At 42.3% G+C, this 26,802-nt stretch overlaps 1 protein-coding gene and 1 long non-coding RNA gene across 2 annotated transcripts in view; one reads left to right on the forward strand and one right to left on the reverse strand.

The window, feature by feature from the left end:
* RRP12 (ribosomal RNA processing 12 homolog) overlaps positions 1–26,802 on the reverse strand; it is a 156,606-nt gene that overhangs the window by 43,161 nt on the left and 86,643 nt on the right. Inside the window, exons 23-25 of the mRNA XM_030202877.1 lie at positions 20,399–20,504; positions 9,062–9,169; positions 1,863–2,020 (exon numbers count right to left, since the gene is read on the reverse strand). Of these exons, the coding sequence (XP_030058737.1) occupies positions 1,863–2,020; positions 9,062–9,169; positions 20,399–20,504 (372 nt within the window). The remainder of the gene's footprint in view (positions 1–1,862; positions 2,021–9,061; positions 9,170–20,398; positions 20,505–26,802) is intronic.
* Positions 12,020–26,758, forward strand: LOC115470026. The gene is made up of 3 exons (XR_003942107.1): positions 12,020–12,108; positions 24,323–24,326; positions 26,748–26,758. It is a non-coding gene; the product is annotated as an uncharacterized LOC115470026 (long non-coding RNA).

Below are 26,802 nucleotides of genomic sequence, written 5' to 3' on the forward strand. Positions count from 1 at the left end.
CCATCCCCGCGGGAACCCCGCAGGAACTGCCTCCGTCCCCGTGGGAACCCCGCAGAACTGCTTCCATCCCCGTGGGAACCCCGCAGGAACTGCCTCCGTCCCCGCGAGAATCCTGCGGGTTCCGCGGGATTCCCGCGGGGACGGAAGCCGTGCAGCTCTCTAAATCGAACCCAGTTCCCCAGGACCAAAATCCACCACACTAACCACTAGGCCATATATATATATATTGTTTTTAGCTTTTCAGATCTGTGGTAAGGGCACTAGTGAATTATCAAGGGATTTGCCTGCAGATAAGCAACTAAACCGAACTACCTATGGCTGACAGCATCAGTTCAAGGTTACAGAACAAACAGATGCACCAGTTGCTTACCACCTTCTAGATGCTAAAACACACACACAAGAGGGAAGGAGAAATATTGAACTTGAGTGGGTACAGGAGAGTGAGATATGTAGGACGTGGTCCATGGGGGAAAGGGGGGTGAAGAAGAGAGATTTTGGATCTGGTGGGGAGGGGAAGGGGAGGGAAAAGGAGAAATGCTGGGCCGGTGGGGAGGGGCAAAGGAGGAGAATGTGCCAGGAGGAAGATAATTCGTCAAGGAGGGTGTAAGTGCTGGAATGGATGGACAGTGCCAGGCCTACTTCTACAGCCCTTGTCACAGAAATGGCAAAGACAGACCAGGATCAAGTATTTTATACCACCATTCATCGCTGATTTAATCATGAACTGATAATGAGTGTGATTACTAGGCAGACTGGATGGACCATTCAGGTCTTTATCTGCCATCATCTACTATATTGCTGTGTTACTATGAAGCAAGAAAGTGTATGCCATGAGGGAGGAAGGATAGGGGAGGGAGGGAGGGAGGGAAAGGAGAGGATGACGACACATGAGAAAAAAAGATAAGTGGGGAGGATAGAGAGAAAAAAGAAAGAGAAGGGAAGACAGACAGAAAAGGCAAAACAAGAGGGTGAAGAATGGGGAAAGGAGAGATATAAGCAGTGTGAATAAATGAGTGGGAAGGGGCAAAAGTGGAGAGAGAAGGAAGGAGAGAGAGGGTGGAGAAGGAGATGCAAGAAAGGTGAAACATGAGAATTTTGGAGAAGTGAAGAAGGGAAAATGGAAAACAAAAATAGAACCTATTAACATAAGCAAAAAAAAAAAAAAAAGATGACAAGATAGAAAAATCTAGAGGAAATGCCAAGAAAGAAAGTGTGAAATCAAAAGGGATAGGAAATGTGGAAAAAAAAAAGTTACAATGAATTGATACGGATGGGCTACAAAAATGAGAACAATAAATGAAGTAATAAAAAAGAAACAACAATGAAAATATATTAAGACCTAGGCAAACTACAGCTATAGAAATATATCTTAATCATGTCAAAAGAATGGGGTTTTGTAATAGGTTATGAAACACAGGGCAAGCTGGCAGCCACTAGGAGTTATGTAACTAGATATCTGGGAGGTATGGAAACCTTACATAGCCTGAGCATGCACAGAAGTAACAGAAGATTGGTCATTTAGGACTTTGGCCATCCCTATGGGGGAGCTGTATTTGGAGTGATACTGGGACAAGCAAGAGAAGCATCCCCAGCTGGTTTTTTTTTTTGTATTAACAAATAGTAAAGTGATATAGCAAGCAGTAACTGGATACCCAAAACTCACTACGTATTAATGAAGCACTTATGTAGGGGGAGGGGGAAGGAAGAGAGATAAGAGGTGGGGGGAATAGGAGGGGTAGGGTTTCACAGCTGTTTGTTAATAGGTAAGAAACCCAATTGTGCCTTTGCGTTATGTTGAAAAAGTTGAAAAAAATAAAATGTCTTGAAGGAAACTGCCACTCTTCTAATTCCCTCACACTCACCATCAGCTGGAGATGCTTTGAGAGTAGCTTGACGTCCATAATAAAGAGAACAACCTTGATGAAGCCCAAAGCTGCCTTTACCACCTCTCGCGTTCTGGAGCTCAGCAGAAGGCACATGTTTTCCAGCAGCTGCTCGACAACCTCCACACTCATATGATCTGCCATACAAACCACGAGGTGAATGTAAACAGCTTAATTATTCATTTGAAAGGCGGTATAACAAATACTCAAATAAAGAATAAAAAGTCTCTTCTGCATTACTGCACAGTGCCTACCGCGCTGCCAACTCCATGGCTGGTAAAACAGAAGGAAAAGGTACGTCTTACCTGATAACTTTCTTTCCTTTAGTCCTATCAGACCAGTCTAGACCAATGAGTTATGGCCACCAACCAGCGAAAAGAGACAGAGAATAAAAGTAGTTCTTTGTGAGTCGCCCCTTGAGGGTATTGTGCAGCCATAGCAAGTTCAGAATAACCAAGCAGTGGTGCTCATGTTCACAGTGTCACTCACAGTTTTGAAATCCAACATGCCATACTCAGTCAATTAGTAAAGAATCAATTGAAAAGCAATATACAAAACTTTCTTAATGTCTTTTGCTAGATTGCTAATGAGGGAAAACGAACATATAAATTGCTTACAAATATTTAACAAATGAAACCTCAACTGCCAAGGAAGGTCAGCCAACGCTGTCTATCCTCAACTGGCTTCCTATCATAGGCTTCTTAAAAATACACTCGGCAAAAAAAAAAAAAAAAAAAAAAGAGAGTAATATAAAACTCCCAACAACTATCTCGGGAGAAAAAATTGCTCCCAAAAAACCAAGCGTATATATCCAAAATCAAAAAACTAAATGTCAAAGGTCTCTCAATTAGAAGTCAAAGAAGAGCCAAAATAAACTATGCACAGCCAAAAAATAGTCACTTATATGACCACATATCCTCTTCCATGGTCTTCACTTCACCAAACAATATAATCCTTAAATGTACTGACTTAGTAGAATTTCCTCAGCCAATGTCATCAGGAGTTATAAGTCAAAGAAGACAATAGAAAAAGTTGAAAGGAAAAGCATTTGCAAGCAAAGAAAGTAGGTTCAAGGATAACTTGCTTGATGCAAACAAATGAACATGGAGGGATTCTGGACTGGTCTGATAGGACTAAAGGAAAAAGTTAAGACATAACTCTTCCTTCCTTAGCATCCCATCAGACCAGCCCAGACCAATGGGATGTAGCAAAGCAGCTCCCCAAAACGGTGTGAGATGAAAAGAAGTCAGCAAAAAGCAGACTTTAGAGAAATAACATAGCTGAGTTAACTAACCTGAAAAGGAAGCTGAACTAAACAGCATGAAAAGGGAAGTCGAGCAGAACTTCAGAAAAGGAGACAAGGTGTTCCAGCTTGAGCTGGAGAGTCGGAGCCCCCGGCTTGAAAAAAGGGAAATGCAGCATTCTGTCACAAAAGAAAAAATAGCTATACGGCCTCACAAAGGAAGCCAGAGACATGAAGGTTTGAAAAGGGTGTGGAATCACTCAGGTTGAGAAGAGAGCAGATTAATCCAAGCTGAGAATAGAGCTGGGCTACCAAGGTGGAAAAGGAGGTGCACTATTTCCCCTGAACAGACAGCTGAACCACCCAGCACAAAAAGAGGTGGGCAACTCAGACTTGAGAAAATTTATTATATTTAATAAACCAATGATAGAAAACACAACCACCACAGAGGTTTACAATTCAGTTAAGAAAAGATAAAACAGCGGTGAGCCTCATCATGCAGGACTCAGATATGGAAGCATAAAGGATGGCTAAGCTATGCAGCCTGAAATAAAGATGAGTTATTAAACATGTGAAGATTATATATGAGAGCTGTTCTGCTCAGGAAGTGAGCAGAATTAGTCCAGTCAATAAGAAGACCAAAACGACAGCCTGAAAGGAAACTGAGCCCTTCCGCCTGAGAAGACAGCAGACCTAATTGGTCTGAACTGACAGATGAGGTACTCAGCCTGAAACTGAGGCTAAGATATCTAGCCTGAGAAAAGTGCTGAGCCTTTCAGCTTCAGAAATTAGCTAAGGCATCCAGCAAGAAAACAATTGTGTCATGCTCGCTTAAAATATTCAGTTGTTATTTTGTATTCAGTTGTTATTTTGAATGGCAAACAGCTAGAGAAAACAGGAGACTGGACAGCCCAAGTACACACCTGCTAAAAGAGTCTGAACACAGCTGCTGAATGCGGAGATCTAGCACTATCACTGAACCCCCATTATAGAGAAACAACTAACAGATGGAGCGAGGTAAACAAGGGGTACTTTTCTGTGGAAAGTAGCTAAGCAATCAACAGTGTCTAGAGAACTGATCCTGACTGTCTGGGGAAGGAAAGGATGACTACCATATGAAATAAACTGCTGACTAGAACAGGCTGGAAAGTCAACTAAGCCTCTCTGCCAGGGATACAACTTAAACTGTCAGTCCGGTGAGAAACGTTGATACGGTCAGACTAACTAAGAGGAATACAAGAAGACTTGTCTCTGAGGAGCTGACACTTGATCACCACTGAGAGCTAGAAGGCACCCAAGACTGGCTACTTGGATAAGTAGACAAGCTGTCAGTAAATCCAGAATATCAGTCTAGTAACCAATAAGTTGGTATAACCAATAAGGCAGAAACTTGCATCAATTTGCAAGAAGAATAGTCCTCTAGCAGAAGAGAAAGGTTCACTGAGGACTACTAAACAACTGATTCCTGCAGAACAATCAGACATGTGAACTGCAAGAGGATGGATGAGAGCTGTTCCATTAATGTATAAAGATAAGGTTTATTCCAATATGGAATATACAATGAACCTGCTCACTTAACAAGACTTGAAGACTTCCAGCTGCGCAAAACAGTTGAATGATCCAGTTATACTAACTCTCACAACCCATCAAGAACACAAGATCTTGCAGAAGAGGAGGGCACCCCGCTACTGTAATATCAACGAAATTCAAATGTTCCCCTGAGAATCACGGCTGGAGCTGTGCGATTTCTAAAACAACTAGGCTGTTATGATTGGAGCAGCATCTCTACTGACTGAACCAACAGTAGTTTCAACGTCCACAATTGCTTCCCAAAGGAATGTAAACCATACATATGACAGAGATATTTGGACACAAAAGAGAAAGCCAGCTTCTGCCAAATATAGACGGGGTAAGTCGCTGTGAGAATCAGCCAACTGCCGTAGCTGTGCGAAGGAGTTAGAAAGTACACAAACAAAAACAGCACCGCTAACTGGGGAGTATCATGAAAAAGTGTAGAAGCAAAGACTAAGACAGCCAGTAGTTGCAAGTGTAGCATACAATCTGCCATCAGGGCTAAAACAAATGCAGCTGCAGCCTCGGAGCAAAGACTAGAAGCTGATGACTCTTTGCATGGAGCTGAACAGTTGGATGACACAGACAAGCCACACTGATGGCTTCTACATGCTGTTCAGAAGATATTTAGGCTGCCATAGAATAATTCTGCCCACTGGAGTAGCTGAGTTAATAAGGCATCCGCTTGTAGAAGTTGGATGAAAGCAGTGGTTACTGATGATGGAGCCACGTCAACCAGTCATATTTTGCTGCAAACACTATACAGAGGAGACCACCGTAGCTGCCATAAGACAGACAACTTGTAGATCATTAGTGTTCAAGAGCTGGTTGTTGCCTCAGTAATGTCCTACAGCCAGATACTGCTATAGCAGTGTTATACAACACTCCTCTAATCAAAGAAGACAGCTATATAGCTGACTGCTGCGCCACATCATCGCAACACCAGAGAAATGCGCAGCTTGCCATATAGTGCCTCATATCCGGGTGTTGAGGGCATATAAACCCAGTGCCTGCTGTAAAAGCAAAGGACAGCAAAGACTGAATTAAACATTATTTGTTATGGAAAGCAGCGGCCATTAGCATGCTTGAAATGTAGTCCAGAATTAACTCTTTATTTTTATTTTTTGGCTTTTACCAAGTAAGGCTTGCAGTGCCTATAACTACAAATAAAGTAGTACAGCACTACCTATGTAGTGCTTAGCAGACTATAAAGGAAGAAACAGAGAAATATGACGGCAGATAAGGGCCAAATGGCCCATCCTCAGTAAGCACTAACTCCTCCTTTTCCTAAGAGATCCCACATGCCTGCTCCATGCTTTCTTAAATTCAGAAACAGTTCTTGTTTCCATATCCTCCACCGGCAGGCCATTCCATGCATCCACCACCCTTTCCATGAAAGAGTTTTTTCTTAGATTACTCCTGAGCCTATTTCCTCTTAACTTCATTCTATGCCCTCTCATTCCAGAGTTTTCCTTCATTTGAAAAAAGCTCACCTCCTGTACATTAATGCCACGGAGGTATTTAAATGTCTCTATCATATCCCTTCTCTCCCGCCTTTCTTCCACACGTTGAGATCTATAAGCCTGTCCCTATATGCTTTATGACACAGACCACTGACTTATGTAGCCATCCTCTGGTCGACTCCACTCTCCAGAATTGCACACAGTATTCTAAATATAATTCTCAATACTTATACAAGGGCACTATCAGCTCTTTTTTCCTGCTGGTCATCCCTCTTCCTAAGCACCCGAGCATCCTTCTGGTTTTAACCATCACCTTTTCTACCTACTTGGCCACCTTATGATCATCAGATACAAATCACCTCCAAGTCCCGCTCTTCTTTCGTACACAGAAGTACTTCACCCCCTATACTGTACTGTTCCTTTGGATTTTTGTAACCCAAGTGCATGACCCTGCATTGTTTTGTATTAAATCTCAGTTGCCAATTATTGGACCATTCTTCAAGCTTTGCTAGATCCTTCCTCATGCTATCCATACCCTCCGTGGTGTCCACCCTATTACAGAGTTTGGTATCATCTGCAAAGAGACAAACCTTACCAGACAGTCCTTCTACAATATCGCTCAAAAAGATGTTAAAAAGAGCTGGCCAAAGAACAGATCCCTGCGGTACACCAAAGATAACATCCATTTCCTCGGCGCAAACTTCATTCACCACTACCCTCTGTCTCCTTCCATTTTAACCAGTTTTTAACGCAGTCAGTCAGTTTAATGCCCATACCGAGGGCACTCAGTTTATTTATCAGTCGTCTGTGTGGAACCAGGTCGAAGGCTTTGCTAAAATCCAAGAAGGAAGCAAATACAGTTTAAGTTGTGACCTATATTGAACAGGCAACCAATAATATTGCAAGTATAATGGAGCCACTCGATCGAATTTACGTGCACTACCAACCAGACATATAGCTACATTATACAATGTTTATAAGCCCTTAAAGGTTGGACATAGACTGCCCTGCATACTTTACATTACCATAATCCAGTTTAGAGATTATACAGCATGCATCCAAGTATGTAATGCTACAAAATAAAACATGGAAAAGAAAATAAGATGATACCTTTTTTATTGGACATAACTTAATACATTTCTTGATTAGCTTTCGAAGGTTGCCCTTCTTCGTCAGATCGGAAATAAGCAAAGAGCTCATGTCCGACACCGAGGAAGAGGCCTCGTGGGGGGAGGAGGAGGACCCCAGATATTTCTCCTCAGAGGAGTCTGTGGGCCTTCCCTCCGACCCCACTCCTTCACCGGAGAGAAAGCTCTCGCCCCCTGAGAGCCTCTCCTTTGCCTCCTTGGTCAGGGATATGTCCATTTGCATTCGCTTTCCAGAGACATTATAAACCATAAAGCTGTATGTCTCTGTTGATCATCCCACCCCTCACCTATCCACACCCATCCTGTTAGAATATCAATGATATGCTTTGATGTCCCCATGCACACCTCCTACCCACCCCCATCCTCCCACCCTGTCAGACTGTCATAGTAATGCTTGAATATTTTCACTTATATACACTGTCAGCTAGGACATTTGCTTATTTCCGATCTGACGAAGAAGGGCAACCTTCGAAAGCTAATCAAGAAATGTATTAAGTTATGTCCAATAAAAAAGGTATCATCTTATTTTCTTTTCCATGTTTTATTTTGTTTGATTTCTATTGATAACCTTAAGAGTGGACTAACACGGCTACCACACTCCTCTACTCTCATATGAGGAAAGGCTAAAGGGGTTAGGGCTGTTCAGCTTGGAAAAGAGATGAATGAGCGGAGATATGATTAAGGTCTACAAAATCCTGAGTGATATAGAACGAGTAGAAGTAAATCAATTTTTTTTTACTCACTTCAAAAGTACAAAGACTATGAGACACTCAAGGAAGTTATATGGAAGTACTTTTAAAATAAATAGGAGAAAATGTTTTTTCACTTAACAAATAGTTAAGCTCTGGAACTCTTTGCCAGAGGATGTAGTAACAGTGTTTAGCTTATCTGGGTTTAAAAAAAAAAGTTTGGACAAGTTCCTGGAGGAAACGTCTATAGTCTGTTATTGAGAAAGACATGGGAAAGCCACTGCTTGCACTGGGATTGGTAGCGTGGAATGTTGCCATTATTTGGGTTTCTGCCAGGTACTTGTGACCTGGCTTGGCAACTGTTGGAAACAGAATAGTTGGGCAAGATGGACCATTGGTCTGACCCAGTATAGCTATTCTTATGTTCTTATGTAAATCTTCAAGTAAAAAAAAAAAAAAAAAAAAAAAGAGCTTATTTTAACCATTAAGAAACCCCCTGCTCAACTGACACCAGAAACTACTGAGTCAGGGAGCTGGGTGAGAAGCACCAAGGTAGAACTGAATAGTCCATCAACCATCTGCTTGGAGACAGAGAATATACTGAACTTGCTATGGCTGCACAATACCCTTAAGAGGCGACTTACAAAGAACTACGTTTATTCTCTGTCTCAATCTGCTGGTCAATGGACATAACCCATTGGTCTAGACTGGTCTGATAGGATGCTAAGGAACAGGAACTTAACCCTGTTCAAGATGGAGATGGTACTATTTGTAGCTTGAGATTGGCAAAATCATTTCATATACCTTACAGAATATGAAATGAAAGGTTATATAGTGTTACCACTGGACAAACCCTGAACTCCAAATGGAACAAATCAACTGCAGAGATCCTCATCAATCAAGAATCACATGAAGAAAATCAAACACATTTCAGATCAATAAGAAATGAGACTAAGAAACCTCTCCTCAAACAAGATGACTACAAAACTACTTTTTCAGTTTGACTTGCAGAGAAGTCCTCCTACAAGTTAAGTCATAGTATGTCTTTGGAAGATTGCCATACCTTTGAATTCAAAAAGAAGGCGTGTCAGAGCCAGCACTGTGCAGCTGATCATGGTGACGGAGCCAGTCAGTCCTGCATAAACGAGAGCAAGGTACTTCTGGATGGCATCTGTGAACAAAAGAGAACTTTAATGTTGAAACTATTCTACAAAAGATCTATTCACACAAATGCTTTTTAATTGGCAAACAGAGGGTTGTATCTATTGTATGTCACAGAACTAACAAATGCAGGTCCAGATGTAATCCAGGGACAAGATACTTGTTCCACAGAAAACAAATCTCAAGAGTGAAATCGCTAGTTTTATTCCCTAGGTTCAGCAGCATACCTACCTTATATGGCACCCAGGGCAGAGCACACATACACCCAAGCAGTGCACATTCCCTCCTCAAAGCAAGGGGGTGCACAGAGCAGACGCGTGGATGTCGGCTGTACTAGTCCCCTGCCCCCTCTGACACCAACTTTCTGTTCCAAGGCAGAGGACCAGCAGAGCCAACAGCCACACGACTGCTGGTGCACCCCCTTGCTGCCAGCACCCAGGGCGGACCGCCCCCACCACCCTGCACTAGGTATGCTAGAGCCTAGGATGCATGTTTCCAATTCTCTAAGTTACATCTCCCCCTTCCAAGGAAGTAATACTCCTTTTTTAAAATCTTCTTTCATCAAAATAAAGCCTCTTATAACTCACTGATCAGCAAGAACTTGGGAGCATACAAAGGACTATACGGAAGTCCACTTTAAATCCAGCTAACCTTAACAAGGTGATAGTGAGGCACCCAGAGGCAAGAGCAGGGCCCAGTAAAAGGAACTTAAAAGCTTAGGCCCAGAAGGAAGCAGGGAGGCCCAGATTAGAAGGAAGGCCCCAAGAATGCCAAGAGTGTGCATGCATTCTTTGTTACCCCCAAAACATATAGCAAGTAGGGAAAACATGTAGCTGCATGGCTTCTGAAAGGCTTTCCAACAGATCTGTAGAAGGTGGGTATAACTGGGGTCTGAGGGGAATGTAGTAGGTTGTGGAAGGAAGCAGATATTTATACTATTTGGGTTTAGCACACACCTTTTTCAGAAGTACCTCAAGGCACTTACATCCTGCTACAGCAGGTATTTTCCTGTCCTCACAGTCTAAGTTGTACCTGAGACAAGAAGAAATTAGGTCTTACCTGATAATTTTTTTTCCATTAGTCCTTCCCACTATTCCAGAACCTATGATCCAAGCGACAGTGTGCAGCTTGTTCGTGGAAAAGGCATGCCTGTCGTGACCTCAGAAGTCGGCAACACAAGCTGGGCACCATAACGCCCAGTTGGAAGTGGGGTTGGCCTACTTGGTGGATGCTATTCATTACATGTTATGGGTTACGGCCTGCAGTATGTCTTTGGCTGTCACAGCTAAATTCCAATATTCAAATTCCTGGACAACAATCACCACTGTATACGCAATTTGGCAACCAGCATCCAAGGAAAATGAAGGTTGCACTTCTGTGGCACCGGAGACCAGCAGCTGAGAAGAGATTCCTGTAATGGCCACATATGAGCCCTTGCCCATGGCACCACTTCCATCACCACCGTCATTGACCCCAGAACCTAGACGTAGTCCCAGACCCTAGGCCTGCCTTGGCTAAGGAGAAGACAAATCTGTTGAACCATATTTGACCTCCTGCTCTCCGTGAGGAAGATCCTCACCTTTGCTGAGTCAAATAGAATGCCCAAATACTCGTGTCTGAAATGGAGTTAGTCTACTTTTCTTGAAATTGATCAGCCAATCCAAGGACTGCAGAAGACACGCAACTTTGTTGCCGCCATGCTGTCCAAATAGGATGACGCACGCATGAGCCAGTCATCGAGATAAAGGTGAACTGATTCCCTGATGTTGAAGCAAGGCCACTGCCACATAAGTACATAAGTGTTGCCATACTGGAACAGACCAAGATCCATGAATACAACAATGGTCAATCCAGGTTACAAGTACCTGGCAAAATCCCAAAACAGTACAATACATTTTATACCACTTATCCTAGAAATAAGCAGTGGATTTTCCCCAAGTCCATCTTAACAATGGTTTATGGACTTTTCTTTTAGGAAGCTATCCAAGCCTTTTTTAACCCTGTTAAGCTAACTGCTTCAACCACATTCTCTGGCAACAAATCCCAGAGTTTAATTACACAAAAGTACATAAGTATTGCCACACTGGGACAGGCCAAAGGTCCATCAAGCCAAGCATCCTGTTTCCAACGGTGGCCAATCCAGGTCACAAATACTTGGCAAGATCCTGAAAAAGTTCAATACATTTTATGCTGCTTATCCCAGAAATAGCAGTGGATTTTCCACAAGTCAATTTAATAGTAGTCTATGGACTTTTCCTTTAGGAACCAATTCCAGACATTTTTTAAACCACGCTAAGTTAACTGCCTTTACCAAATTTCTCTGGCAACGAATTCCAGAGCTTAATTACACGTAGAGTGAAGAAACATTTTCTCCAACTTGTATTAAATTTACTACTTTGTAGCTTCATCGCATGCCCTCGAGTCCTAGTATTTTTGGAAAGAGTAAATAAACAATTCACGTCTACCTGTTCCACTCCACTCATTATTTTATAGACCTCTATCTTATCTCCCCTCAGCTGTCTTTTCTCCAAGATGAAGAGCCCTCGACGCTTCAGCCTTTCCTCATAGGGAAGTTGTCCCATCCCCTCTATCGTTTTCGTCACCCTTCTCTTTACCTTTTCTAATTCCACTATTTCTTTTTTTATATACGGAGACCAGAATTGCACACAGTATTCAAGGTATGGTCACACCATGGAGCAATACAAAGGCATTATAACATCCTCATTTTTGTTTTCCATTCCTTTCCTAATACCTAACATTCTATTTGCTTTTTTCGTTACTGGCGCACACTGAGCAGAGGCTTTCAACCTATCATTAACGTTGACATCTAGATCCCTTTCCTGGTCGGTGACTCCTAATGTGGAACCTTATATCACGTAACTATAGTTCTGGTTTCTCTTTCCCACATGCATCACTTTGCACTCGATCACATGAAACGTTATCTGCCATGTCTAGTAAGGTGCTCTTGTAGTTTTCCACAATCCTCTTGCGATTTAACAGCTTCAAATAACTTTGTGTCGTCAGCAAATTTAATTACCTCACTAGTAACTCCCATCTCTAGATCATTTATAAATATGTTAAAAAGCAGCAGTCCCTGCACAAACTCCTGGGGAACCCCACTATCTACCCTTCTCCATTGAGAATACTGACCATTTAACCCTACTCTCTGTTTTCTTTTAACCAGTTTTTAATTCACAATAGAACACTACATCCTATCCCATGACGCGCCAATTTCCTCTGGAGTATTTCATGAGGTACTTTGTCAAACGCCTTGTGAAAATCCAGATACACAATATCAATCAGGACCAACTTACCTTTATCCATATTTGTTCACCTCTTCAAAATATGTAGTAGATTGGTAAGGCAAGATTTCCCTTCATTAAATCCATGCTTTTGAATATACTCTGTAATTCTGTTCTTTATAATAGTCTCTACAATTTTGCCCGGCACCAATGTCAGGCTCACCGGTCTATAATTTCCCAGATCACCTCTGGAACCTTTTTTAAAAGTCAGCATTACATTGGCCACCCTCCAATCTTCCAGTACCATGCTTGATTTTAAAGCAAACTGCATCACGACCATACCTTTGGTAAACGTTCTTGGAACCATGGCAAGACCGAAGGGCAGAGGCGTGGAACTGGAAGCGATGGCCCAGCATCACAAAATGTAGAAACCTCTGATACAGTGGCCATATGAGTATATATAAGTACACCTCCTTGAGATCGAGAGTAGTGAGAAATTTCCAGCTTGAACTGATATGACTGCTCTTACTGTCTCCATGTGAAAGCGGGACACTCAGAGGTAGTGAATTAAACTTTTGAGATCTAAGACTAGATGAAAGGTGCCTTCCTTCTTTGGGACAATGAAGTAGCTGGAGTATCTGCCTTGTCCCTGTTTGGCCTGAGGAACTAAACAATAGCCCGGAGCGCCAGCAAAGAACCTACGGTGACCTGAACCTCAATCATCTTGGTTCCCTTTCGACAAGGAGACTGCAAGAAGAGAGGAGCGACCGGGAAGGAGAATGCCAACTTGTAACCTTCTGTTAGAATACCCAGAACCCACTAGTCTGACAATTTTGATCCACTTTCCGAAACTCCTAAAGACGTCTTCTCACCGAAGGAAGAGAAGAGTGGACCAACCGTGCATCATTGTGAAGCTCTGGAGGCATTGGGAATGCTACCTGATTGAGAGGAGGACTTCCTGTCCACATGAAAGGAAGACTGGCATGCCTGAAAACAGGATTTCTGACCATATTGCTGACGACCAGATTGGTACCATCTGGACGAGCCACTTTATCTTCCATTGCCTCAGGAACCAGCTTGGATAATAAGTTCTTCAGGAAAGGGACATTTTATGTGGTTATTTATCACCACCATACAGAACTAGGTATGACCAGTATGGCTATAAAAATGAGAAGGAAACATTTGGACTTATCTGCTAATTTTCTTTCCTTCTACCCTACTAGCAAGATGAAGAGAGAGAATAAAGTCTTGTGAATCTTGTCCTGCATAAGGCACCATACGACCATCAACTCTCCAAGATTTCTGTAAAAGTAAAACACTGCCCACAAAATACAAATTCCAAAACCCTGTCAGGAATCCAGGGGTCACAATGGAAATATGCCTTCACATCAGGAGATATTCTGGACAGAATCCCGTATCACTACTCCCCAGCTAACACTAACACTATAAAATCCTCCAAAACTGAAACCACCAAAAAACAGGGCAGGACTCTAGACCGGTCTAGAACTCAAGGAAAGAAAATTAGCAGGTAAAGCCAAAATTTTCCTTCCTTATTCTCCATCAGACCAGTTCAGAATAAATGGGATGTAACAAAGCACCCCTGACAGTGGGAGAGGATTTTGAAACCCCTGCTCCAAGCACGCCCACATCAAAAATGCTGTCTTGCCTGACAAACACATTTAGCCTATCATGCTTAAAGAATGCAATGACAACCACAATACAGCCTTACAAATTTCAACAGCAGAAAATACAAAAGACTCTGCCTAAGATGTTGTCAATTCCCTAGTCCAATGAGCCCTGAGGACCTCAGAAAGAACACATCCTTTGAAGATATAAGCCAAAGAGAATGTCTTCTTGAGCCAACATTCTATAGTGGACCTCAGAGCCACCTCTCACTCACCAGAGAGAGCAAACTAAGTTTTAGCAGCTGCTATTCAAGGCATCCCAACACCAGAAATCACTCTTAATATCAGAGAGAGCACGGATCAGTGAATCATCTGCCCTCCTGCATGCTTTAAACTTTTGAACTGTAATAGCAGTTAGTGACATCATCACACGGTGTTTAAAACAGCACTCCTGCCACTGAGGCGTTGCGCCAAAGGGGCGCACAAAGGAGCAGGTCCACCCCTTTGTGCTATATCCTGTTCCGTCAATTTATCTGAACTGAATATACTACTAACTGTGATTTAAAGTAACAATTCTTTTTTTTTCTTCAAATCTGTTTATTGAAATTTTTAACGTAACAATACTGAACATCAAACATTTCACAGGTTGCAAGGTAAATCCAGTGTTCAATTAAGTGCATAGGCAAATCAAACGCCCCTTCCCCTAAAAAAAACAAAAAACCACACAAACAATAACACAATAAGGATCGCCCAGTGCTACACTACAGTATCAGAAATTGTTATATGTCAGCAATTAAGTATCTGACTACACACCGCAAGTATCAAAGTGGACCAAAAAGGTTCCCATGTTTGGTAATAGCAGCGACTAGGAACAGAGTCCACATTATCTAACGTACGTCTCTCCAAGGTAAACATTCTTAATTGTACACCATATATTTAACTCAGCTTAGTCTCAGATTTAGACTTTGCTCATATATGCTCTTTCTTGTCTATATACTGCCACACAACTTACTCTATCACTTGGTACAAACTTACTTTAGATTAATTATCTAGAGAATTAGTCTCTATATGCCTCTCAAAATTCTTTCATTCAAATTCCAACATTTAACACAGATAATGGCATCATTTAAGAGCCAGATTACTTGTTTAATGCTATATTACTGGATTACAGGTTCTTTAATCAAAGCTACCACAGAATTCTACAACATCTCATTAATTCAATCAAATCAACAGAGGCCAAGATGGCATCCTCCCACAGGAAACGTTTTTACCTCCTGTGCCAGATCTCTATGTGGAAATGCCCAATTACAATATTTCACCAAAAATCAGCTTAACAATATCAAATACACTAAACATAAATTCAACAATCAAGTAATTCAAATAAAGCCTCACACAATCCATTATCAAATCGTATGTTAAATTTTAACTGCCAGACCCACGACCATTCTAACGTTCAGAGATCCCTTCTCATTGTTTCTACTTCCTCCAGGGTATCCACTTTATTGGCTATTTTTGTGTCATCTGGAAAAAGGCAAACCTTTCCTTCCAACCCTTCAGCAAAATGTCTCCCACAAATATATTAAACAGAATAGGCCCCAGCACCGACCCCTGAGGAACTCCACTACTCACCTTCCTGTCCTCCGAGCGGAATCCATTTCCCACCACTCTCTGCCACCTGTCGGTCAACCAGTTTCCTATCCAGTTCACCATTTTCGGTCCTAAGTTCAACCCTTTCAGCTAATTCACGAGTCTTCTGTGGGGAACCGTATCAAAGGCTTTGCTGAAATCCAAGTAGATTACATCTAGCGCATGTCCTTCATCCAGTTCTTTTGTCACCCAGTCAAAGAAGTCAATAAGATTAGTTTAGCAGGATTTTCCTTTGGTAAAGCCATGTTGCCTCGGGTTCTGTAACCCATTAGCTTCTAGAAAGTTAACTATCCTTTCTTTCAGCAGCGACTCCATTACTTTTCCTACCACCAACATGAGACTTACCTGTCTGTAGTTTCTCACTTCTTCTCTGTCTCCATTTTTGTGGAGAGGGACCACATCAGCTTGCCTCCAATCTCGCGGTACCTTTCCCGTCTGTAAAGATCTATTAAATAAATCTTTAAGAGGTCCCACCAGGACCTCTCTGAGCTCCCTCAGTATCCTAGGATGTATCCCATCCGGCCCCATAGCTTTGTCCACCTTCAGATTCTCAAGCTGTTTATAAACTCTTTCTTCCATAATCGGCGCAGTATCCACTCTTATTCCCAGATGTTCCCTTGGCAGCCAACCGTGGTCCTTCTCCAGGATTTTCCTCCGTGAACACCAAAGAGAAATAATTGTTTAGCACGTTCGCTTTATCGTCATCACTCTTCACATAGCCATTCTCATCATCTTTCAGTCTCGCAATTCCATTCCTATCTTTTCTCCTTTCTCCAATATATCTGAACAAGGTCTTGTCACCTCTATTTACACCTTTAGCCATTTTTTCTTCTGCTTGCGCTTTTGCTAGCTGTATTTCCCTCTTCGCTTCTTTGAGTTTAATCCGATAATCTTTTCCGTGATCCTCTCGTTGCATTCTTTTGTATTTCTTGAACAAAGCCTCTTTTGCTCTTATTTTTTTCAGCTACTTGTTTGGAGAACCATATAGACTTCCTGCTTCTATTGTTTTTCTTTACTTTCCTTGCATAAAGATCAGTCACCATATTTATAGCAGCCTTTAGCTTGGACCATAGTTTTTCCACATCTCCTATGCCTTCCCACACCAACAGCTCCTTCTTCAGGTATTCCCCCATTTTATCAAAATCAGTACGTCTGAAATACAGTACTTTGTTTTATGTGTACGCATGGGCACTCACCCAGATACTGGAAACAATTCCTCCATTCGTGAGCACTAGATCCAGCATCGACCCTTCCCTCATGGGTTCCGTCACCATTTGTCTGAGCAAGGCACTTTGACAGGCATCCACAATAAAACTACTACCTTCCGATTCCGCGGACAGGACATTCCAATCCGCATCAGACAAACTGAAATCTCCCAACAGTAGCACCTCCCCTTTCATACCAATCTTTTGAATATCTTCTATCAGATCCTTGTCTAACTTCTCTGTTTGTGCAGGAGGTCTGTAGATAACACCAGTGTGGATACAGGTTCAGTCTTCTCTTTCCAGGATGATCCATAAAGCTTCTTCCTTTCCCCAGGTTCCCCGCATTTCAGCCGCTCTGATATTGTCTCTCACATACAGCACCAGTCCTCCACCTCTTCGGCCCTCTCTATCCTTCCTAAAAAGATTATAGCCTGGTACAGTCACATTCCATTTATGGGAAACGTTGCACCACGTCTCTGTAATAACAACAATATCCAAGTTTTCTTAGATTTGTTGAGGTAGATATAATAGGCATCTCAGAGACTTGGTGGAAAGAGGGCAATGAGACACTATATTAACAGGGTACAAACTGTATCGCAATGATAAAGAGGATCAAATTGGAGGAGGAGGGAGGTTGCGCTATATATATTAAAGAGGAAATTGAGAAATAAAATAAACATTCCATATGAAATAGGCAGCAGTGAGGAATCATTATGGATAGAAATTCCATGTGTAAAGGGAAGGAGTATTTTTGTATGGCTGTACTACCGTCCGCCAGGACAGAACGGATAGATGAAGAAATGATTACAGAGATTAGGAAAGCTGGCAAATTGGGCAAAACTATAACAATGGGTGATTTCAATTACCCCAATATTGACTGTATAAATGTTACATCAGGGAGTGCTAGGTTTTCTGGATGTAATAAACAACTGCTTCTTGGAGCAACTGGTCCAGGAACAGATGAGAGGGGGAGCCATTTTGGATCTGGTCCTTGGTGGCGTGCAGGGCATAGTGCGAGAGGTGACTGTGTTGGGTCCCCTGGGAAACTGTGATCATAACATGATCAACTCTGAGCTACTATCTGGGATGAACCTGCAAAGGAAATCTACTGTAGCTGCAGTCAATTTTCAAAAGGGTGACTATAATAAAATGAGGAAAATGGTTAAAAAGAAGCTAAAAGGATCGACTGCCAAGGTTAGGACACTAAATCAGGCATGGACGTTATTCAAATATACCATCTTGGAAGCCCAGACCAGATGTATTCCACATATTTGCAAAGGTGGAATGAAGAGAAAACGACAGCCAGCATGGTTAAAAAGTGAAGTGAAAGAGGCCATTACAGACAAAAAGACTGTCCTTCAAAGAATGGAAAAAGGACACAAATGAAGAAAATAAGAAACGGGAAAGGGAAATTGGACTTGATATACTGTCTTTCTGTGGTTTTCGCAACTACATTCAAAGCAGTTTACATAGTATATAGAAGTACTTATTTGTACCTGGGGCAATGGAGAGTTAAATGACTTGCCAAGAGTCACAAGGAGCAGCAGTGGAAATCGAACCTAGTTCTCCAGGATCAAAGTACGCTGCTCTAACCACTAGGCTACTCCTCCACTCCAAGAAGCAACATAAGCACTGGCAAGTCAGTAAAGCATTAATAAAGTAGTCTAAAAGACCCCTCCGAAGGGACACCACCTTGCAGAGGTGGAGGGGCTTGTGTGTTTCAATGACTTAGGAGGGCTATGCTGAAGGGTTACCAATATCAGACAGGCCTCTGAGGAGAAACCAGACAAAGTGTGTCCCAAACTGGGAGTGGTAAGATGGTGACCTGAAGTTCGTAAGCCCAACGGCCCAGCTGCCCTCTGAAGTTTCGTCTTCTTTACGTAAATTTCCTCTCTGCAATTGCAGTTACCTTAACTGACAGGAAGGGGACAACCGGCAGTCAGCCACCGATGGCAAGCATTTTATCCCCTGAGCAGCAAGTGCGAGACTGCTGCGCAACGAACTGCCCACAGATGAAAGGGTTGGCGAGTCCTTTGATTAGCGCCGGCGAAGGAGCATCAATGCTCTTGGACTTGGAAAAAACAACTCCATCGCTCCCGAATTATTCAACCACCATGTCCAAAGGAGTGGAGGAGTGAGTTAGAGGTATATGCTGAAACGGAGGACGTTTACAGCAGAACCCGAATCAGCGGAACCACTCCTAAACACCTATGAGAAATCAACTTGGAGTTTTTGGCTCCCATGGAGGTTACATTGAATACCATCTGGAAGGCGCTTCGGAACCTAATGGTGGAAGTAAATAATTTTGTTTCAGATATACTTTCTTAGAGAGTTACATGGACAATTCAACTGAACCCTTTGAGAGTAAAAAATTGATATAGCGAATGATTTTACATGAGCAAGACGTGGTTATGATAATAGACCAGAAATTTTGAATAATAAAATGAATATTACAGATGATTAATATCGAGATTATTGTTTTTCCCAGAGTTCCGGGTATTTATTTATTGTTTGCATTTGTATCCCACATTTTCCCACCTCTTTGCGGGCTCAGTGTGGCTTACAATAAGATATGAATAATGAAAATACATTTGTTACAACTTGGTTATGGGTTACATTGTACAAGTTATGAGAGATAATCGAATTATCATTAGGAATATCACAATGGGACATCAACATTGAGACATTGGGAGGAGACAATGGGAAGCTTAAGGGCAGTGTTAAGACACAAAGGCACATGGTGTACATATTTCTGTAAATGTATGAGTAATGTGGAATTATGGGGGATGAGAGATCATAAGTGGATGTATGATGCATTGATGAACAGTGAGTGTGGACTCTATGTGTTTTGGTTCTTTCCGTAAATTGTCTCAAATAGATGGGTCTTCGTATGACTCCTCAAGTTTTCCTCAGAAATATTTCCTCAAATTATTACTTTAAAAGGAGTGAAGCCTGTGAAGACTGGGATTACTTTAATCAGTGGGATTTGAATTAGAGACTTAAGTATATGTATTGTTAAATAACTTCTGGTTTTTAAAAGAGAAAGAATGTAATCAGATGTATTATTTCTAACTAATATTGGACAACTAGTAAAAAAGGCCAGTTTCTGTTTTAAAGGAAACGGGCGCTAGCAAGGTTTTCCTCGGAGTGTGTATGTTTGAGAGAGTGAGACTGGGTGCGAGTGTGTGTGTGTGTGTGACAGAGAGAGAGTGAGACTGGGTGCGAGTGTGTGTGTTATTCTATAACATGCCCCATGCTACCCACTTCATTTTCCATCCAAAACCCTGTGCTGCCACACTAGCTGCAGCTTACAGTTTTCTCACCATATGCCTGTATAGAAGCAATAGTTCTTTTTTTTTGAGAGGTACTGTTTTTATTGGAATGTGTATATTTAGTTTTTATTATATTAAAATTAATAAAATAGGTTTCTACATAAAGAGGAGGGCTTACTGCTCTCATCTTCGTAAAAGCAGAAGGAAGCCTGCAGTGAAAAAGAGAAGCTGGGCCGGTGGGGGCTCACCTTGCTGATCCTGATGAAAACGGAGGATAGCTTGTCCAATCTCTGCCACCAGTGTGTAGGCATTCTTTCGGGCACCCACAGACACCTCTTTGGTGCATATAATCACCTGTCAATATACAAGCAGCACCTCAAATTTAGGTTCAGTTTCTCACCTATGCTATAAAAACTACACAAAAAACTCTTGAAATGCAATTTTATTTCTATTGATTACCAAAGCTCTTGGAAAAAATTAAACTTGTAACAACACTACAAACCATCCTCTATGAATGCCACAAAAAGACAACAAAATAGGATATGGAAGTCTGTAGAGATAAATTTAACTTCAAGTTTTCAGCTGCTTTCCAGCATTTCAAATAGGACTTGCATTATTATTCAAAATGCAGCAATATCAAGTCTATTTATATTTCATGAATAAATTTCCCATCTTATTAGCCTCAATTCAATAGAACAGAGTCTTGAGATTATAATAAATGTCTAAGTGTGTTTCTGTTTCAAATATTTTGTGTGTGTGTCCCTTCTCCTTATATATTTGGAATAGATGGACTTAGCTCTATCATACTTTGGGAATCATTTTCACTTAATTACTGAGAGGGAGGGGCAAGTCAATTGACTTTTGAAATTCTAAAGAGGGTACAAAAAGGAGCAAAGACTGTACCTTTTGAAAAGAAATGCAATGGGCAGTTGAACCCAGGTTATCTAGAATGTCACATTTCCCATGTAGTAGTAATCTCAAAGGCCCGCAGAAAGCAGCAATGCTGCCAAGGGTGAAGCCAGCTGCCCAAACTCCTGCAAAGGAGAAATGAGATCTTACCTGCTAATTTTCTTTCCTCGAGTCTCACTAGTCCAGTCCAGACACATTGGGTTTATGCTCTCCTGCCAGCGGATGAACCACTGGTTTGATGACACCACCCTATATAGGATTCTGTGCATTCCAGCACCAACCACTATTTCTTTAATTTTTTTTTTTTTATTTGAAAAAAATTTTTTATTAGACACAGCTTAAAGAACACAATATAAGGCTATGCCGCCTCCAACATTATGAATAACATAAAGCAGTTGAGTGGGGCAATGGAGGGTTAAGTGACTTGCCCAGAGTCACAAGGAGCTGCCTGTGATGGGAATTGAACTCAGTTCCTCAGGACCAAAGTCCACCACCCTAACCACTAGGCCACTCCTCCACAAAGCAAACCAAGCTTGCACCCCCTTATAAAAATAACAAGGTGGCCTTAAAACAGAACCTAGTCAGGAACTGACCCCTCAAATTAAAAAACTAGCTACTATCCCCTCAACTTCCTCCCACCAGTTTCTAAACCAGACAGTTTCAGAGGAGATCCGGGAAATTATAGACCGGTGAGTCTGACGTCGGTGCCGGGCAAAATGGTAGAGACTATTATTAAGAACAAAATTACAGAGCATATCCAAAAGCATGGATTAATGAGACAAAGTCAACATGGATTAGGTGAAGGGAAATCTTGCCTCACCAATCTACTACATTTCTTTGAAGGGGTGAACAAACATGTGAATAAAGGTAAGTTGGTCCTGGTTGATATTGTGTATCTGGATTTTCAGAAGGCGTTTGACAAAGTACCTTATGAAAGACTCCAGAGGAAATTGGAGAGTCATGGGATAGGAGGTAGTGTTCTATTGTGGATTAAAAACTGGTTAAAAGAAAACAGAGAGTAGGGTTAAATGGTCAGTATTCTCAATGGAGAAGGGTAGATAGTGGGGTTCCCCAGGGGTCTGTGCTGGGACTGCTGCTTTTTAACATATTTATAAATGACCTAGAGATGGGAGTCACTGGTGAGGTAATTAAATTTGCTGATGACACAAAGTTATTCAAAGTCATTAAATCGAGGGAGGATTGTGAAAAATTACAAGAGGACCTTACGAGACTGGGAGACTGGGCATCTAAATGGCAGATGATGTTTAATGTGAGCAAGTGCAAAGTCACAAGAGGAACCCGAATTATAGCTACGTCATGCAAGGTTCCACGTTAGGAGTCACGGATCAAGAAAGGGATATAGGTGTCGTTGTTGATGATACGCTGAAACCTTCTGCCCAGTGTGCTGCTGCGGCTAAGAAAGCAAATAGAATGTTAGGTATTATTAGGAAAGGAATGGAAAACAAAAATGAGGATGTTATCATGCCTTTGTATTGCTCCATGGTGTGACCGCACCTCAAATATTATGTTCAATTCTGGTCCCCGCATCTCAAAAAAGATATAGTGGAATTAGAAAAGGTACAGAGAAGGGCGACGATAATGATAAAGAGGATGGGACGCCTTCCCTATGAGGAAAGGCTAAAGTGGCTAGGGCTCTTCAGCTTAGAGAAAAGGCTGCTGAGGGGAGATATGATAGAAGTCTATAAAATAATGAGTGGAGTTGAATGGGTAGATGTGAAGCATCTGTTCACGCTTTTCAAAAATACTAGGACTATGGGGCATGCGATGAAGCTACAATGTAGCAAATTTAAAACGAATCGGAGAAAATGTTCCTTCACTCAACGTGTAATTAAACTCTGGAATTCATTGCCAGAGAATGTGGTAAAGGTGGTTAGCTTAGCGGAGTTTTAAAACGGTTTGGACGGATTCCTAAAGGAAAAGTCCATAGACAGTTATTAAATTGATTTGGGGAAAATCCACTATTTCTGGGATAAGCAGTATAAAGTGTTTTGTACATTTTTAGGATCTTGCCAGGTATTTGTGACCTGGATTGGCCACTGTTGGAAACAGGATGCTGGGCTCGATGGACCTTTGGTCTTTCCCAGTATAGCAATACTTATGTACTTAGTTAATTTAGAGCCCATGTCGAAGGCACTCAGTTAATGTATAAGTCTATGCAGAACTGTGTCAAAGGCTTTACTAAAATCTAAGTACACCACATCAAGAACTCGCCCTCAATTCAACTGTTTGGTCACCCAAAGAAATTATTCACATTTGTCTGACAAGATCTACATCTACTAAACCATGCTGCCTAGAGTCCTACAATCCACTGGATTCCAGAAATCTATCTTCTGTTTTAGAATAATTTCCATTAATTTACTCACCACAGAAGTTAGACTAACTAGCTTGTAGTTTCCAACCTTCTTCTACTTTCCAGAGTCCTCACAACGCCATTTTTTCCACTTCCTCCTATCACCAACATATATCTTTAAAAAAAATCCTGTCCCACAATTTTACCATACTGACTATTTTTCTTCCATTTGAATCTTTGTTTTCCCGACTACTTTACCAGCTTCTCTTAGCTTTTCCAGATATTGTTGCTTGTCTTTCTCTTTCTGCTATCGCTTGTAGTTTATGAAGGCTAACCCCTTTTTCTTTACCTTTTCAGCTACTAATTTTGAGAACCAAAATGGCTCTCTTTTCCTTTTATCTTTATACTAGTAAAAAAGCCCCATTTCTGATGCAAATGAAACGGGGGCTAGCAAGGTTTTCTTCTGTGTGCATATGGGAGTGTGTGTGTCCCTGCCCTCTGCCCTCTCTCCCTTCCCCTGTGCTGTCTGTCCTCTCTGTCCCCTCCCCCCTCGAAGTCAAGTCCTTCAGTGTTAAGTTTCCTGCTGTGTTTGTGTTACAGAGATAGTGAGGGCTTCTGCCCTCTCTCCCCTCCCCCCCCCTGAGTCCTTCACTGTTACAGAGAGAGCGATTTGATTTCGTGCTTTGCTGTGTTTTCCTTCACTGTTTGTGTTACAGAGAGAGCAAGGGCGGGGCAGACACTCATGGGGAAACCGGATATCTCTCCCCCTTCACACTTCCGGCTGGAGGCTTCATTTAGAACGTTGGTGGTGCCTTTTATATATAGAGATACTTTCCTAAAAAACGTTTTTTGCCCTTAAAATCTCCTTTCAGTTTTGCCCACTGTTTTATGCATCCCTGAGATGTTCCCATCCAGCTAACTCCTCCCTTAAATATTCCCCATCTGAACAAAGTTAGGTTATTTTGAAGTCTAGAATCTTCATTTTTGATTAAACCTTCTTGAAATGTGTCTTAATATCGAACCACAATGTCCGGTGATCACTGGATGCCAGGTAATCGCCCACTTTACCATCAGAAACACATTCCTCATTTGTAAATACCAGGTCCAATATGGCTCCCTAACTGAGAGAACAGCTCTTCTTGTAGATAATCCAGGATTTCCCTACCTCTAGACAGCCTTGCAAACAGGGATGTCCCATACAATGTCCTGTATACTGAAATCATCATTTAATATATTTCCCCTTTCACAGCTATATTGTGAATGTCTTCAATTAAATCTCTATCCATTTCTTCTGCCTGTGGAGGCCTGTATATTGCACCAACGTAAACAGATTTCCCATTTCTTCTTTCCAGATTAACCCACAGTGCCCCTTCCTTACCCTAAGTCCTTCAATTCTATAATATTACCTTTACCATATAACACCATTCCTATTCCCTCTCTTCCTATCCTGGCCTTTCTAAATAGGCTATGAAACCAAGTCTCCATGACCTCATAACTGGAGTGAGCTTTGAAAGCAGCTTCAGAGGCTGGGATGTATGACCAATGCTGGGCAGACTTATATGGTCTGGGTCCCGTAAATGGGAAAAACAGAGATCAGGATTAAGGCTGGAGTAGGCTTCGATCGCAACTCCAGTAGTTCGGAAGCAGGACCAGTGCTGGGCAGGCTTCTATGATCTGTGCTCCAAAATTGACAGGGAGAGACAGATATTAAGTATACCAGTGTTAAATCATGAAGTGGAACCTGTACAGAGTGCCAGATTCAACTCTGGCCACCTTGTTGGGCAGACTGGATGGACCATGCATGTCTATCTGCCAACATTTACTATGTTAATGACCGCCACTAAATCCAAGTCAACCTCTTGCATTATAGCTCCGGATTCAAAAATCTTATTTCTCATACTATGGCATTAGTATACCCGGCTTTCCAGATAGTGCCCTTCCCTTCCCCCCCCCCCCCCCCCCCCCCCCCCACCATTTCTATACAGATATTTAATGCTTTACTTACCTGGGGGCTTTGCTCATCCATCCTCAAAGATGCTAGTTTAAAGCCTTCTCCAGTAAGTTAGCCAGCTTGCTACAGAAGACACTTAGTCCCTTTCTTTGATTGATGGACATTCTCTGCTCAGTCTGACAAGATCCACATACTACAGCCTCCTCAGCCAGTTAGGGGCGGCCAAAACAACTAGGCCAGAATGCCCCTCCATCCAGAATTACTCAATCCACCAGTAGCCATGAAGAAGACCATATAGCATGTCCTCCTGAGGCCACTGCTGAACCAGAGTATTCAGACCCCCTTCATAGATGCTCCTTCCTATGGTTGAAAAACTTCAGCACTTTGGCATTCTCTGCTGTTGCTATCAAGTCCATGACTGCGAACCTCCATTACTGGACAAAGTAAGTAACAGAGTCCACCTGCAGCCACACATCACGATCCAATTCGTTTCTGCTCAGGAAATCTACCTGAATGTTCTCTATGCCAACCATATAAACTGCTGAGGTTGTGTTCCACCTACTGTAGAAGTGGCCCAACCTCAGCTGACTGAAAAAAAACCTGAACCTCCTTGTTCGCACCAGTGGAACAAAGGACCACAGAGCCGCCTTGTCACCAGTTGATGGGCTATTTTGCTTTGATCCTGGACCACTGCCCCGAGCCACCTGTGGTTGGCAATGGTTCTCTAGCCACTCAAGCTGGGATCAGATGTAACCACAATCCAGACCCAAGACTCCAGATCTACAACTTGTCACGGTCTGTCTCGGTTGGTCACTTGGACACAGACCCAAGAAGTGAGCCCTTATGCCAATCCCAGGGCAGAGAACCAGGCCCAGAGGCGAGGAGTCGGTCCTTGAACAGGCAGTCGGATAGGCCCAAAGCTTCATCTGTGGTGACCACTGTTCCTCAGAGGTTGAGTCCCTAGGTTCAGGTGGCTGGCAGGACTTAGATGGAAATTGGGCTGGAAAAGACTACCCGGGAAGTACCTGTCTTACCTGTGAGGAAACAACGGGGGATCCTGATCAGCCAGTAGTGAAGGCAGGCCATGGTCCAGGTAGGGTCCGATTCAGGCAGCGGTCGAGGCAGGCAGCGATCCAGGAAGCGAAGTCAGGTTCAGGCTGAGGTCAGGACAGGCGGCGATTCAGGAGGCAAAGTCAGGTTCAGGCAGAGGTCAGGACAGGCAGCAATCCAGAAGGCAAAGTCAGGCTAAGGCAGAGGTCAAGTCAGGATACGTCAGCAAGAAGTAACGCACCAGCACAATCCAACAAGGTTGTAGCCGAGGCAAAGAAGCAGTGGAAGATTCCTGGATTTAAAGCTGAAGACGTCTAACTTCAGAGGAGCTCATGCCCACAGGTACGCACCCACACTATAGGCATGCCGGATGTAGATGCCCAGACTGTAGACGCGCCGAATGTAGATGCCAAGACTATAGACGCCCAGGA

Source organism: Microcaecilia unicolor, chromosome 5, assembly GCF_901765095.1.
Source record: "Microcaecilia unicolor chromosome 5, aMicUni1.1, whole genome shotgun sequence".
In the NCBI taxonomy this organism is placed as follows: Eukaryota; Metazoa; Chordata; class Amphibia; order Gymnophiona; family Siphonopidae; genus Microcaecilia; species Microcaecilia unicolor.